General features: G+C 35.7%; 1 protein-coding gene across 2 annotated transcripts in view; it reads left to right on the top strand.

Annotated features, from left to right (window-relative positions):
* Positions 1–16759, top strand: part of LOC131027215 (fumarate hydratase 1, mitochondrial) — a 62422-nt gene that overhangs the window by 25403 nt on the left and 20260 nt on the right. For both annotated transcript variants that reach the window (XM_057957221.2, XM_057957220.2), the window contains exons 5-9: positions 2531–2641; positions 3065–3148; positions 3838–3936; positions 4178–4228; positions 4309–4358. In XM_057957221.2, the coding sequence (XP_057813204.1) occupies positions 2531–2641; positions 3065–3148; positions 3838–3936; positions 4178–4228; positions 4309–4358 (395 nt within the window). The remainder of the gene's footprint in view (positions 1–2530; positions 2642–3064; positions 3149–3837; positions 3937–4177; positions 4229–4308; positions 4359–16759) is intronic.

Below are 16759 nucleotides of genomic sequence, written 5' to 3'. Positions count from 1 at the left end.
TTCTCCAATTGTGTGTCAACAATATAGAATTGAAGGTATCTGCATTTTGGTTGAGGTTTAGCCCATTCAAAGTTCGTCTGTAGTTGCGACTTTGTCTCTATAGCATTCACTTGTTATGCTTCAAAGGCCTTAGTGCTAGTTTGACGGAGACCTTGATGATAACTTCACAAAACTAGAAGCATCCCCTTAGAAGACAAGCAAACAAATTTATTACTGTACAATAAGACATGTTTGCTATGTTCTTTCTTCAGACGTCTCATTTGCTTGTTTTCATGAAGGTTGCTGGTGCAGATACTTCTTCCCATTTTCCCACATTTCAAAGGGCATGTATTAGTTCAATGACTTAACCTCCAGATCCTTCTAGTTTAGTCATTAGGGGGATATTAGAATGTATTAAAATATAATAATGATGTAATAAAGTGTTTTCACCCTTTAGTTTACTTGGATAGTTGTTTGTAGGCTATTAAATAAAGTTGTTGCATCTCTTAATGAGCTTGTTGTACTACCTTTTAATTTAGTAGTTGTACCATTTAATGTGGTAGAAATAATAGTACTTTTCTAATTCTTTATAATGTTGCTCCTCTTTGTGGAAAAAGCCATTCTAGCTTTTTCTTCTCATCTCATTTCGTTGCATTTACCAACAATCATAAGTGTTGTAATGGATAAACCTTTTTGGTTTAGTGGAACTATTGACCCTACACTTTAAGGATCATTTTGTTTGCTTTGGCGGCCTTGCTTATAGGCTTTAGGAGGAGATGCTTGTGGGATTAACATGGTAAGCATCCACTTTTTTGCTGCAGAAATTTTTTTGGATGGATGCTAATGATATAATAAATCACAAATGTCATAATTATTAGTGTTTGATGGTTATACTCACAAGAAGAATTTCACAGAAATATGCTTACAACTTGTATTACAAGAGGAAACATTCATGCATACTAAATATTATGTCCAACCTTGCCTTTCCAATCAACCTTTAATGGCATCAATTTCTATTGCACACTTGACTCTTACATTTTGATCCATGAGTGCTAGGTTGTCACCATCTTTGTAGAAAAGGTTAATTAGTTTGCCCAAATTTGATTGAATTTGCAGATGAGTGCACATTTATATAAGGTGGTAGGTTTCTATAGGATTTCTAGTTCTATTAATCTTTTTTTCAATGAAAAACCTTTTCCGTTATTGCTAGGAGCATCTTATGATTGGCCTAACCATAGTTAAAAAATTGCAAGCCATAAGCTCTAGCAAGTTGTTTGCCTAAACTTGTGAGCAATTTTTTGAAATACTCGTAGTGCTTTTTGATAAAAACTCGTAGTGCTTTTTGATAAAAACTCACCAAACACACATGATTTTTCATGAAAAATTCACCTAAATGATAATAACTTTGTTTTTTACGAATATTAAAATTTATATGATTTTTAAAACATTTTTATAAATGAAAAAGCACCAAACACCTAATTTTGCTCTTAAGTGATAAAATTGTGAAAATGGCATGCGTCATTAAGGTTTGCGTAGTTTAAAAGGCCTTAATTTGGGCTTGGTGGTGGGGGTTCCACCCTTCAAATCTGCCCTATATTGTGACAAGGAACATGCTAGGGGCATTGCCTTGGACCCTATGAGGGGCATTGCTCCTTGACCCCACTAGGAGCATTGGCCCCAAACCCCCACGAGGGTTATTGTCGGCTGAATCTGTTATCCCTTATGAGGGGTGCTACCCCTCAACACCCTGCCAGGGGTGTTGCCCCCAAACCATCATTAGGGGTGCTACCCCTCAACCCCAATGGAGTCTACTATATGCATTAAACTCTAATTTGATTTATATATGATGAAAATCAATACTATGCCCTACAAATTAGTAATGTCTTTGAAAAAAATTTTAAAAAAATTATGTATTTTGAAATGTTTGATAAAATTGCCTAGTTTTCCCCTGATTTTTTCAATTTTTTTGTGCCTGCTAAGTCTGAATTTTACAACTATGGGCAAACATTCAGATATTTTTTTAGCACTGATTTTCCAAGTTGCACTTCAAGTTATCACTCCCTTAGAGTCTATCGCGATTAGAGATTCTTTACTGACACTAATTAACCATGATAATATTATATACACTATACCTGCAATGCAAGGGATAACTGCTTGTCATCACCATGGTTGGATGACTTTCTAAGTTATTTGCATATTGTAGGTCCCTTTTAGTGATTGAATTTGATTCATTGGGAATGCATTATACCAATGTATGACAAAAACATATTGTTTATTATTAAGATGCACATGCTGTATTTACTCTCTTACCCTCGATCATCTTTTTCTCTATAATTCTACTCCTTAGCCTTGATATAAGCTCACAAATTGGCACCAGCATTAAAATAATTTCGAGTATTGGCTCTGACATTCTAAATGTCAATAAGTAAGGACTGTGTTGTTTCATGACTGCCTGTTTTCTGTTTAATTTGATTCCATTTTTTGTGAGTGTCCTAGCACGTAACCATTTAATATTAAAAATTCATGTGTTTAATTTTTCTGCATTTCACAGGTTATTGCAAATCGTGCTGCTGAGATTCTTGGGAAAACACGCGGTGATAAATTTGTACATCCAAATGATCATGTCAATAGGTCTCAATCTTCAAATGATACATTTCCCACTGTAAGTGAATTTTAAGGTGAAAAATATACTGTTATGGTTATATATTTGGTTTGACTAGCTTATCAAAGCTTTGTTGGTTATAAAATAAAAAGCATATTTGAGTTTCACACAACTTATTAGTCCATCTGCAAAATATGTAGATGAATGTAAATCTATTGGATGTTGAATACTTAAGTACAGGTAAATAACCTGATGTTTGAATTTGCTACATAACACACAACATCTGCCTTGCAATTGTTTCTTTGTTTTAAAATCATGAGTTAGAATAATTACTATAATTACAGTTGCATATTCAACATTTTACTGAAATGTCTGTCGTTTTTGTGTGCTTGCCCTCTCTATGAAAATAACTTTGTTGTGGTCATTACAAGTCATTTACCATTTTCATGCTTTTTAAATTGGAATTGGTTGAAATCCTGACAGGTTATGCACATTGCCGCAGCTGTTGAAATCAACTCAAAATTCATACCAAATTTGCGGCAACTACATGCTGCATTGGATGCAAAGGTATAAGGTCTAGCTAGTCAAAAGATATTCTTGCAGTTATAGCATATATCAGAATTACCAAGTCCAGGCAGATTTAGTTCAAACCTCCCGAGATCCATACTTTTTGGACGAGATGGATTTATCTGAATTGGTCTGGACTTTTTGATTCCTATAGAAATTTAACTGGTTTTCTTTTTTGAAAATTATGGATTTTCAATTTTTTGACCTCTTGAACGAATCAAATTTGCATACTTTGTTATTTACTTTCCGGTTTGGTGTCGGTATTAGATGCACAACATTTTGTAGAGTTGGAAAGTTGCCTTTTTACGTACCTTGATAGATTTGCAATTTTTTGTTGTGCGACTGTTCTAATCTTTACTGGATCCTCCTGTATGGAGTATTTATAAATGCCTAGAGTTCTCTCTTACCTCATTACACAGAGAGCTAGTTATCATGGAAATGCATCCTTTGATCTCTCGATCTCTTCTTTTACTTGCTTTCTCTTCATTATTTTATCTTTTAGGTTATTCATCTTTAATTTGGGTTCCCATAGCAATTGATATCTCTGATTGAAGTTTTTATTTGAGTGTTTTGATTGTCTGTGAATGTTGTTTTGACTCATATTATTTGTATTGCAAGCAGTCCATGCAATAAACACTTTGCAAGATTTTTATGTCACATGTGCTTTAATTTTGACACCTTGAATATAGGTTGGTGAATTCAAAGATATTGTGAAGATTGGGCGTACACATACTCAAGATGCAACACCTCTAACCCTTGGACAAGAATTTAGTGGCTATGCTACACAGGTATGTTTTTGAAACCTTTCTGCTTGTTTCTGTACGATATCTTCAGTTTACTTATTTCCTGAATCCCTTTTGTAAAATTCCTCTTGTTAATGCCCTTGAGACCTAGACACTATGCTAATGGATTGAATGAGGTATAAATCAAGCACAATTTTTCCTCTGAGGGAAGTATGATGAAAACTTTTGTTGATTTTTATGCAGACGCCTTACTTTTCTGAGTTTTGGTTATCTCTTAAATATGCAGGTGAAATATGGCATTGAACGTGTCACAAACACATTACCTCGTATGTATCAGGTATAATAATCACAATTTTTTTAATGAAAGTAACACGTTCATATAACTTTTTTGACAAAGAATGCTAGCTATGATGACAGCTCGCCCAAGGAGGGACTGCAGTCGGAACAGGTCTCAACACGAAAAAGGGGTAAGTTCTTTTTATTCTTCAAGTAACCAGGGCATTTTTTCTGGACTTACTGAAATTCAATTTAGGTATTGTTCAACTATTATAACGAAAACATAATTTCAAGATCTCATCACATTTTTAATAATTTCCTAGGGATTACCTATCCTTATCTCTCAACTCATCAAGTGGATTCTCTGTGACGTATTGAGATCTGTGAACTGTATGTGCTTTGTTTTTAGTCTTTTAGATCGGTAGATGCCTTATTACAAGGGAGTAATATCTATGAATCTTTTTCTCCTCGGCTACTTGCTGCAGTTGTAACGCCAACCCATGATCTAGTTAGCAAATTTCACCATAGGCAAAAATGTTCTCTCACTAGTAGCATGGTTTGCATGTTTAGTTCCTTTAAAAATTTAAAACATTGTTGCTTGCACATTGTCATTAGTATGGTTCTAACTCCATTGCTACTTGGTGAAAATGATGCAATTAGGTTGGTTAAGATGAAATTTTTGAGAGGAAAGATCTTGCCTTGACCTTGGCTACTTAGAAAGAAATAGAGTAAATAAGTTTACCAATCACATATACCCCAATTTAGGAATATGCCACTATTTAGAGGTTAGGTTGATCTTCTAATTCTCATTCCCAAACCTGTAATAGGCTGCCCTGTTTCCTATGCTTTTTTTTCCCAAAACAATCTGCTGTGGTAATTTTGTCAAACAGTTGGTTGACGTTCATTTAAGGTCTGATTTTGGTTTAGCTGATACCTGGTGCGTTTTTTTGGGTTTTGTATTGTTTGCCAATTCACTTTTTCAACAAATACCATGACTGTAAAATACTCAGGGAATACACAGTGCATGACCAATATTAAGGAATATAGACATTACTGGTTATATAATACCAACATGAACCAGTTAACTCCAATGGACCATACAATTTAAGCCAACTAGCAGTGAAAATAACTCCAAACCAATCAATTTATTAAACAGCAGTGCAGTTTACATTCCATTGACCATCAAAAGTAAATACATCAGAATTAATATGAGTTTTCAGGTGAAACCTAATTTTAATCCCCTGCAGATTCTACAGTCCACTGTGTTGACGTCTTAGCAGCTGCTACAATCACGCCAGACATTTCCCACACGCCCAGCTGTGTTATTCAATACCCTTCACTCTACGTGCCTGGTCTGTTATAGAGTTCGTTCACTTCACAGAGGAGTCCCTTCTTCAAACAACTCGTCAGCACTAACAATACGTTCTCCCAGGACGATGAAAGATCACGCCAAAAAGTATGACGGATTCTGTTTTAAAGACTGTGATGTATACATTAGATTATTCTGCAGCCATCTTTCCCTAGCGCTTTCACTGTTTAGACGGCAACACTGTTGTGGCAGTAGTTCGTGGTTTCCCAGCATTCAAATGTGTTGCTAGTCTTCTCAACGTGGAGTGTGCAGTCTTCTGGAACGGTGACTTTCTTCAATTTTCAAATATGAATACGTAGTTTCATCAAACCGTGACTATACCTCTATTCAACCGCCTTAGCAAATACTACACCAAATCGGTTCCTTCCCTGGAGTCTTCCTTTAACCAAAACACTGAGACAACGATTTGTAGAATACCTGTTAATTACTGTGTATGCACTCAGCTGTCTATATCGGACTTAGCTTTGGCTCTCCATCAGCATCAATGTATAAATCTACCTGTTTATTTCTCCAAAAAATCTCCCAAACCTGATCTTTCATAGGCAAGAGAAATGTCACATCTGAGGGATTTCGTCCCCAAATGCCAAGAAAGATTTCCAGATTTCTCCAGAAACACAAATTCCAACAATCACAATTCCCAAGATGTCTGAATCTTCATTAAATGCTCTTGTTTATAACTTTTCTTTGGCACACATTCCAAGGCACCAGCAATGTGGGATAAATGAAAGTTAGAATAAAATATTATTATCCCTTATGTCTCCCAAATGAAAGGGACACTTTTAATTTTCTTTTTTCTGACTATAGTCCCAGCATTAAATAATTCACTAAGTTAAATATTTACTTTTAATTTAGGAACTTTTAATAATTTAGCCAAATAAATCATTAACTCCATAAAATGGCAATCCAGTTGGAAATAAATGAATCCAAAGAAGTTGGCATAAGAAATGCATCAAAATTTCTACTGCCACTGCGCTTCTGGTGACTTACTATAAATAGTAAGTGTCTGGAAAAATCCATCAAATCACCTCTGATCGGCCCAAAACTGAAAACACCTAGGCCAGTTTCCTAAAATGTCCTGGTTAGCCCTCAGGACCATGGAAAAATGGGCTATCGACATAACGCCAGATAGCTGCTAAAAAGGGTACATAACAAAACCCCACCTATCATTGAACCAAAATACTATGCCATAGTGGTGACATAAACTTGAAGTTACAATCATAGTCACAACCACTGCATCCAAAACTTATATCTTGATGCAAAGTCATAGGGTCTTATTTGGTCAACTCAACAAGAATAAATAACATCCCTGAGGAATTGAATTACAAGGTTGGGGTCCCTTATTGTTGTAATAAACATACCTTTGATGCCCTAGAAGGCATTATTTACCCATGACACTCTATTATCACAACCCATTCATAAAGAATGTATTAGTAATTGTGTGTAGATGGTAATATTATAATAGAAAGTCTATTTCTCATACTATTTCATAGATTATTCAGTGAACAAGCATTTTAATCCAGAAAAAGTGTAATGTCCCCTTCTCCGCAGTGATTAGTTCAGTGGTCCATTGGCCTATTCCGGAGACCCATAGGCTATTTGGAAGAGAGAATTAGGGTTTCCAACCTTTGTGTAGTTCTACATGAGCTTTTTAGGGTTTGTCAAGAGGGAATTCTTCAGTTCTGCTTATTGTTTCCTTCTGGGTTTTCCATGAACTCCAGGGTGGCATAACATGCATTTGATTCTTTGGTGAAGTCAAAACTTACTATTTTTAGTAAGTTAGGGATTGGCTGTTTGGTTGATGCAGTTCTACTGAGCTTTCCAAGCTCTTTCTCTGCGTGTGAAGATTATGTTTTTCAGAGCAGTATTTCTTGACTTACTATTTTTAGTAAGTGGTTGTGTTGAGCATTTCTATTTTCAGCAGTCTCAGACAGGGTCTTGACTCAGCGCAGTTTAGTGGTCTTCATCGCACAGCTTCATCCTTGATTTTGGTATTAATCAGTATTGGAGTTATAAGTTATTTAATTAAATATTAATTCCTTATCCTAAGGTTTGATATTTAATTATTTTTATTATTGATTAATTGTGTTATGGGGCAACTTAGGAAAAATATCTATCTGCCAGCAATATTGTTATTTTCCTAAGTCAATGGCATTAAAAAAGGTGGCGTTGAGAAAGATGAAATATTTCATGTTTTTATTATTTTATATCGCAAAGTTGTCACCTAGGAAAAAAGTTTGAACTTTTCCTAGGGAATTTGGGAAAATTAACGCCATGTCTAGGGGAGGCTATGACATGAAATGAAATTGAATTTCAATGGTTTTGGGCTAAGTCACCAGGTTCGAATTCGAATTCGAAGTTCGACAACTTTGAAATTCGAATGAAGTTCGATGAGGGAAAAATTTGAAATGTATAAAATTCGAATTAAGTTCGCCATATGTATAAATATGCCAGATATATTGTATAAAACAACCAATCTTTCATATGGAAGATGGTTCCATATGAATTGCTAATAAGGTTTATTGTAAGTAACATCTTTATCTCATCTTATGAGAATAACAGAATCACCAAATACTGGAATACCTCACTAATTGGGTAATCAATTATCATCTTTAGCATTTTTTTTCTCATCCTAATTGAGGGTTCTAACAGATATAAATATCCTGAAGAAAGAACGGGTTGATGGGTTTTAATCAAAGAAAAGAAGATGTGTTTAAAAAATATTAACAGAAGAAGAAGGCCAAAAATTTATTAAAAAAAGAAAAGAATTTTTTTTTTTTTTTTTTGAAGTTAGGCGAATTTCAACGAATTTTTTTTTTTTTGAAGTTCGGCGAATTTCGAACTTCAAGGATGAAATTCGGCCGAACTTGGTGACTTAGGTTTTGGGCGCCATTTGCATTTGAATTTTAGAGGGAAAAATCTATAAATACAGGTGCTTGGCCTCTCATTTGGTATCAAATGAATTTGCATCTTTAAGCTGCCGAATTGACGATTGAAAATCTGAGCTTTGAAGTGTGGCTTCCTAGCTAAGTCTTAGTTTCGTACTTGCAAGATAGTACCTAGCCGTGTCCATGTATTCCCAGTGTTGTTGGTGAGTGAGTTGTAGATTGTGGAGTGTTTTGTTTGAGATTGGAGTGTATTTTGGTTGTTGGTCGCGGGACTGCCGAAAGTGTGTTTTGCTCATACCTCTTGGCCAAGCGATTCCATCATTTTGGGTACCGGCTCATCCATCCTTCCTACCATTGGCGATGCATCTTGTAAGTTTTTAGCATCTTATTTTGAGTGTGGATTTTAATATTGTAAATCGAACTTCCTAGGTTAGGCATTGGGTTTAGTGAATGCATTGGGAAGCGTGCAAAAATAAATATGGGGTTTCGATGGCTTTCTTGGGGTTTTTTTTCATTATAGCTGGTATAGCAATTGTTTAGAACAAATTTTGGGTGAATTGGGTGAGTAATGAGAGAATTATGAGCATTTTAGTGAATCCATAGGTTGTTGGTTTTGTAATTCCAGCTTGCAGATTTTGATGTTAGCAGAAATTTCATGTTTCTTATTTGGATTTTCAACATTACTCTCTTCTCACATTATCTTGATTATTGTAAGGTTAAGTAGTAGTACTACTAACCAATTTTGGCTTGTAACTCTCACCCCGCTGAAAAGTGGAAGAGGTTGGCTTGCCGCCTATTTTCAAGTAAACTGTAATTCAGTCCTCCACTGCATAAGCGGTCGAGTAATGTCTGATTGTAATGGTCCTCCTGCTGCATAAGCGGTTGACTTGAGATTGTTTTGTAATTTCAGTCCTCTCGCTGAAATATCGCGGTTGAGTGATTTGTGCCTTTGTATGTTTCTCTTGGCTGGTTCACCACCAAGTTTCTTGCATTCCCGCTGAATAAGCGGAAGGGGCTGGCTTGCCGCCCAGTATTGTAATCCACTTCATTTTTCAGCAGAATTGAGATCTAACGATCTCGTATTCTCCGTATGCTCTCACCTTCCCACATTGGGCACTTGGTGATCAGAAAGTGGAAGGGTTGCTTTTTCCAGCAAGTTTTCAGTTTATGCTTTCTAACCTTAACGGGTTATCTGTTTGTGGATGATTATTATTGGCTTAAAAACAAAAAGAAACAAACTGGGATATTACAAAAAGCAACAGCAAAACAGAACCATGAATCTAAATCACTCCTAAGAGTTAGAATATTATATTTCAACTATCATCGCACTTACTTCGACTAAGCTCAATGGCTTTACAATAATCATTACTTTTTGTAATGGGTATTTCTTTTACACCACACCACTAGGGGTCTCACAAGTAAGTGGCATTAGAAAAATTAATTAAATACAACAAACATAGGATGTTGAGGAACAACTTCTCGAGGACTAAACACATGGCATGTGTTACCTTTACTGGCATGTCATGCATTACAAGGAGAGACGTGACATTTTTCTTATAGGTGTAGTATGTTGTAAAATTGGTCTACAAATGGTTTATTGTTAGCATTATTAGGACTATAGTTCTAACATACCATCTTCACTAGATTGCACATTTGAATTAGGGTGAAAAATCTATTGTGATAGTTTAACTAGGCACATTGCCCTTTAGTAATGCTTATCAAGAAATGGATGGAAGGGTAATTTTTGAGAATAATTTTCCTTCATGGGATCCATTGATAGATGTAACATTGAAGCATGCATGTGTGGGAATAGAAAAGGCAAGGCCACGCTACGAATTCATAGTTAATAAGATACAATTTTTAATTAATCCTTGGGAGACTATGCAATTACATATAACCTGAGAATAATTAACAGATAAAAGCGACGACGCATAACAAAATGAGTTTTTTTCATGTTACAATGTTGGTCTGCTCAACAATCTATCCCAAACAATCAAAATAGTATATCCCACTACCTTTTTAGTTTTTCATTCTCAGTATATGGTATGGAGGTGGTTTACCCTATGCATATTTAATTATTATTTATTACATTTTCTACTAATAATTGAATCATAATGCCACATTTGCATCATTTTATAGACAAGCCTTGGCATTAAGGTTTAAACTCCATTTATTTCCTGCCATTTTAGAATCCCAAGCCATACATCTATTTATAGGCCATTACCAATTTAAATATAAGCTTTAGTAATACTAAACTATAGTAGAGTTAATATCATAGACATTATTGATGTACATTACCTGTCTTGCTCTAGTTCAAATGTTTCCAAGTAGACCAACTGGTGAAATCGGATCTACTTTCCTTAATGTATTATTGATGGATATCTATAACCTGTTCCATGCTCTTTTTTAGCACCTCACTTTTCTTCTTTCCTACTTCACATACTCTTCTAGAATCCCTCATCTCCTTACTGTTGGATCTATTGTTACATAGCTCCCACATTTTGGCATGGTCTTGGTTTCCTGCCAATCCTCTTGATGCATATAGGGATTAGGCTATCAAACATTGTGAAGTGTTGGCTCTTACACTTGCCAATTGTGCTCGCTTGGACATTTTAAAAGCCTTTTCAACGAACCCATTTATTTATATTCTGTAGTCTTTGCATTCCATGAGACCACATTTCTTTCAGACATTCTGTTAAACAGTTCATGTGCTTTGTCAATGCTTCCACATTCTGCGTACAGGTCTACCAGAATAGTTGCAACTACAATATTTGGTTAAATTCCTCTCTTCTTTATGCTTTTATTAATGTCCTTTGCCTGCTCTCAAGCTCTTATTATGGTACAGACATGGAGGATGCTAACAAAGGTTGACAAGCCTTTATTTTTTGTGTTGACTGCCCCCTGTTGAGCGTTTCTAACACCCTTTCATAATAATTATTTCGTCATAGGTCCCCACTCCTCTTAATCATGCCCTCATGTCCTAGCTCCTTCCCTTCACATTTCCCCTATATTCTTTACCTCACATGTTTCTACTACCCTCTCTCCTCATGATTTTTTTCTTCTGCTCTTTCTCTCATGCCATTCTCTACCTTTTCTTTGTGATCATTTAACTTCTGCTCCAGGATTACCTTCTCCTCGGGTTGCAGAAATTCCTCTCCCTTTTTTTCTCCCATGGGATTCTTCCTTCATGTTTTATGATATCCCATAACTTGTTTGAGAGCTCTTGTGATGTCCCCTTCTAGTTGACATCTGTCAGCTTGGTAGATTAGCCTATCACCGACCCTCGTAGGCTGAGGAGGTTGGTTAGAGGGTCTCTTGGAGACTGATTCTCCATCTTCAGAGTGTACATTATGAGCAGTGACAGAGTATTGTTTGGCAATCTCCAGTTCTGACGGCAGGCATTTCTGACGAGTACTTTGAGAGATATCAATATTTAATTACTTGAATTAAATATTATGTGGCAAACTTTAATGTTTTAATATTTTAAAGTCACTTTAAGTTATAACTTAAGTGAGGGTCTATTTCTCATCGGATGGGGGCCACTTTAATATTAAACTGGAAATGATTTATTTTTGAGGCTTCAATAGTAAAAAATAAATATTAAAAGTTAAAACATCATTTAAATGCCAAATCGTACTTTTCTTGGGAATTGCGCCAAACCCTAAAGGAGGAGATAAAAGAAGTTTTTAGGTCTTCTTTTCATTATGTGATGATTTGATATTGAGTTTGCTTTGAGGAGATTTTGGCTTGAGGGTTTCAGTAGGGGTTTCTTCCTGCGGATGATCTGAGAGTATCGGTACAGGAAAACGGTGGATTTCTGTGCATCCGCATTAGAGGCTGTGAAATATCAGTTGATTTTGCTTTTCAGTTGGTTTTATCCAGGAACCAAGATTGGGCAGATTAGACAAGGTTTTATTCATTTTATGCAAAGCATTGATTGCAGCCACAGAGTCAGAGCAGAGGCAGAAATAAGTGTGTTTACAGCTGGGGTTTTTATGCATGTACGGCCTGCATATCTGCCGTACCTTTCTTCCTTGAAAGGGTACGATTTTGTTGAAGGAGGAGTCCAAAAATTCTGAAGTAAATCCTAAAGGAGACGCCTAGTTGGGAGCTTCAGTTTGAGCTGCCAAACTCACCATTCCGGGTAGTTTGGACTGATAAATAATTTTGCTGTCATTATTTACTGCTGTACGGAAGCAAGGACAAATAAGGGGTTTCATAAATTTGAGGTATTTGACAATAAAACTTCATGGTCTTGTCTGATTTCTTGATTGAAGGTGTTTATGCAAATTGGATGTAATAAGGGTTTGATAATCCTATTTTCTGAAGTTCAATTAATTTCCAGCTCTTTCCAATATTGCTTTTTGCATGCTATTTGTTCAAAACTAGCCCTTGTTAGAAATTGCAAAGTACAAAACATAAAACGCAACAGGTTCAACTAAACCTCCGTTGTCTGAGTCGAGAGAACTTGGTAGGTTCCTACAGCTCTCCTTACACATTGATGGGTGTCCATAATCTACTAATCTATTTCATGTGTTTCTTTCCATCCCTTCTGTTTTAATAGATGCCTCTGATCTATCTACGAGCTCTCATTACTTGCCAATTGCATTAAGTTGAAAGTTCCTAATCCTTTAATGAATGATAGACGCCCATACCTTCACATGGTGTGATGAAGGGCAACTCCAACCAACACTCACACATAGTACAACAACAGATAATAACACAAATTGCAAGAAGAAAAATAACCCACTTTCCATTTCTTCGATAATATGGAATTACAGATTCAAGGATTACAATGCTACAACCACATGGGCTCAAATCATTACACAGAAAATCAACTCTTTAAGAAAACCCTACAATCTGGTGCCACAATTTGTACTGATGGAACTGTTATCTGTAACCTTTGTTCACCTCTTTCTTTAGCACCAAGAATTGCCTTAAAATCTTTTGGAAAGTGTAACTCCCCTTTTTTTTGTGACCGACCACTTTTCTCTCCTTTTTCCTTGCCTTGGATTATGCCAAAAATATGTCCAAAAATAGTCAAGGTGAAAGTAGCTCAACTTCTAGAGGCCATAACTTTTGATCTAGGAACTTGATTGAGCCCGGTGTCTTTTAAATTGAAGATCTTGGAGCGATCTACACCATTCTTTTCCTAGATCATCAATTTATCAGACATTCACCGAGGCCCCATTTGATCATTTAAAGGTTCAAAATTCAAGTTGTTTTTTATAGGATTTTTGAACCTCGAAACATTAATATCTCGCAAGCAATACAAGATATTGAGTTGATTTGTTCACCGATCATTATATTTTCCCTTTTGCTCCTTGGAGTCAGTTTTCATGTCCATACGTGCCCGTATAAGCTGACTTACTAAAAATGGAAGGCAACTATTTTTGGCCGTTTCAAACTTCTAACTTCCCTACACCATGGAAGTGTCATCATGGGGCTCCAAAACAACTAAAGAAAACTACTAAACAGAAGGAAATACAATATTTTGAGTGATGCAAGATTGCCCTTACACCACTGGATGCTTTTGCATTATGATGCCATGCCTTTTTTCATTAACAGTTTAACTCTATCTTTGTTCGCTCCTTTCTTCTCTGCCAACCATGTTGGTCCTTGTCACGCTGCATTAAATTAGAATGCCCTCTCTATTTATTGATTTCTTTGACCACACGATGGCCAACAGGAGGTGGTCTTCAGAAACAAACAACAATCCCAAATTTGTAATATTATGCCAACTGAATTACATAGCAAACAGTTTAATTGATTTTGCTTCAAGGACGTAAACAATACAAATATTTCCAAATCTCAACAATCTTATATGTGAGGAGGAATTATCCTCTGACAGGAATAACAAATCTGCACCTGGAAAATAGCAGAAGTCTGTAATACCTCTTACGCAGCTATACCAGACTGTATTGATGAGAGACGATGATAATGCCTGTGTTGGATAAGCACTAGGCATTATAGGGTTAAGATGAACATCAAACAGCTTCAGAACTGACAGTATTTACTTTATTGCCAACTGCAAAAAGACTCTACACTGAACAAAAGCTTAGCCAGTGTTTCTGTGTCACAACCAAGACAGACCACGGTTCAGGAAGAGGATTCCATGATTCAGGAACTTAGTCAAATAAAGATGGGACGCTCCAAGCCTAATAAGCTTCTCGTGCCAAACTATGACCCTGTGGCTGGAGGTAGTTGTACTCTCAGCATTGATCTGAGAACAGCCTCAAAATAGCCCTGCCTAGGTGGAATGGTTCTCTCACAGCAACCGCCTTCTTGAATCAAACTCCCTAAATTACCACTGCCTCTGTATTTGCGGCAATGGAGAATGAAGAGTCTCCGGAAAGAAGTCTCCATCCAACCTTCACACTTTAATTCTCACAGATTAAAATTTAAATCAATCTTCCATATAACATATCCGCTTCCAAGCAAATATTAACTGAAACTTTCCTCCAGGATTTACTGCCAGACATAACACTTCTCATAAATATTAAAATGAACCTTAGACTCCACTATTATAAAATGCCCAAAACCATATAAATAGTTTACCTCAATATATTATCGGGCTTGTGTGAGACTTTCCATTAAGTCTGCTCATTTTAACAATACGAGCAAATATTAATCAAGATACAATAATCGTCAATATAGAATAGCGGCAGCTTTGAACTCCGTTGCGAATCCATTCCCAGGAAGAGTCAAGTTTTCGTCCAAACTTTCTGTCAATTCCTGAAGGTTTTCATCTCCAGAAATCATAAATTGTATATCAAATCCATAAGCATACTCAATACATCACTAGGAACCCCCTTATAAATATCTCTAGGAAGCATCTAGAAGATGGGGTGACTTGACATAACTAGAAAAATATATTTAATAAGGTGACATTACAATACTTCATTATTTTATTATTATTTAATTAATATTAAGTTGTCATTTGATGTTTTTTTTTGACAACTTAATAAAAATCAATTTAATTAATTGTCACCTTAAAAATTGGGGACATTACTGTCACTTTATGAGTCATTGAACAAGAGATAATCTAATGCACAATTATGCAACTTACTGTCCTATCCATGAACAAATTAATATTATATATGATTTCTACTGTTTACATGATTGACTAAGCATAGTAGTAGACATAGATATGCCATCATTTATAAAAGATATTGATAATTTACTGCTTGTTTGCACAATGGATTTGTTGAAAGCTCTTTTTTGTAGCCGAGTTTGCCAACTTGGTTATTTCTAGTGATGTGAATGGATGTGTCTGTGGGGGTCTGCGTGACAACTTTGATGTTCTGGGGACTTGGAGGGGGTGCTCCCGCTTTCCAGGACTGGATAGCATGCTTCATTTGATGCATAAAAAATAAGAATGGTAACTTATAAGTTCAAAAAAAAAACTTAAAAACCTGAAGAAAAAGTGGGAGGAATATTGTTGTGAATGTAGCATATCGTATCTGGCAATTTGCCTTTTAAAATTTCAGCTTCCTATAATTTGTTGAAGTTATTTTAATAGTCACTCACCCATTGTAGTCAAATAATTTGGGAATTGTTTTCTGCCACACATCCCAGAATCCCACACTCTTGGAAAATTTGAGAATTGTTGGAACTTATTCCAAGGATGTCAGGGACAGGACTATGTGTGTAAAAATTGACCAACCAAACCATGCAATGGTACAATGATCACTTTAACAAATTAATTATCAGGGTGAGCAGGGGGGATTATAGCTATAGTTGGGAAGATATAGCTGGCTAATCCCCTATCGTCCTTGGAACTATTGCTTCCCGGGTTAGAGTCATTAACATAAATGAGATTTTTTAAGTTGAAGTTTACTGGGGAATGCTCTTTCATACTTTTAATGTGAAATGTAGATGCATCATCACTTCATTTGAAGAGGGTTTTTATTTTTTTGGTTTAGGCCCATGTTTCAGGGCAACAGGCTGTAAGATCAAGACATTGAGTCAATATTTCAAAATTATATGTTTCTCATGTAAAATGCAAGCATTTAATTATCAACATGTTAATTAGAAACATTTTCTATTGCACGAGAAACTTTTAATCATTTCAATAGATCTGTAATATCTTCACTCATTCAGATTTAGAACATATATTGTATTGGTGCATAGTGACTATTCTATGTTTTGTTGTGCTGATCTATGTCTTGTGGTTAATTAGGATACTAATTATAATTTCAAACCCATCTTAATTTCATCTCAATTTTGGCCCTCATTTAGTTTAAAATATAAGCTCATAAAATCATAACATGGCTAGATAAGATAAGTGTAAACCGTCTTTATTCTTATGTGGGAATTGGATCTTTAATATCTAATG

The sequence above is a fragment of the Cryptomeria japonica genome, chromosome 2 (assembly GCF_030272615.1).
Source record: "Cryptomeria japonica chromosome 2, Sugi_1.0, whole genome shotgun sequence".
NCBI classification, from domain to species: Eukaryota; Viridiplantae; Streptophyta; class Pinopsida; order Cupressales; family Cupressaceae; genus Cryptomeria; species Cryptomeria japonica.
Note: the sequence above shows the minus strand (reverse complement) of the source record. Positions and strands in the feature narration are given on the sequence as shown.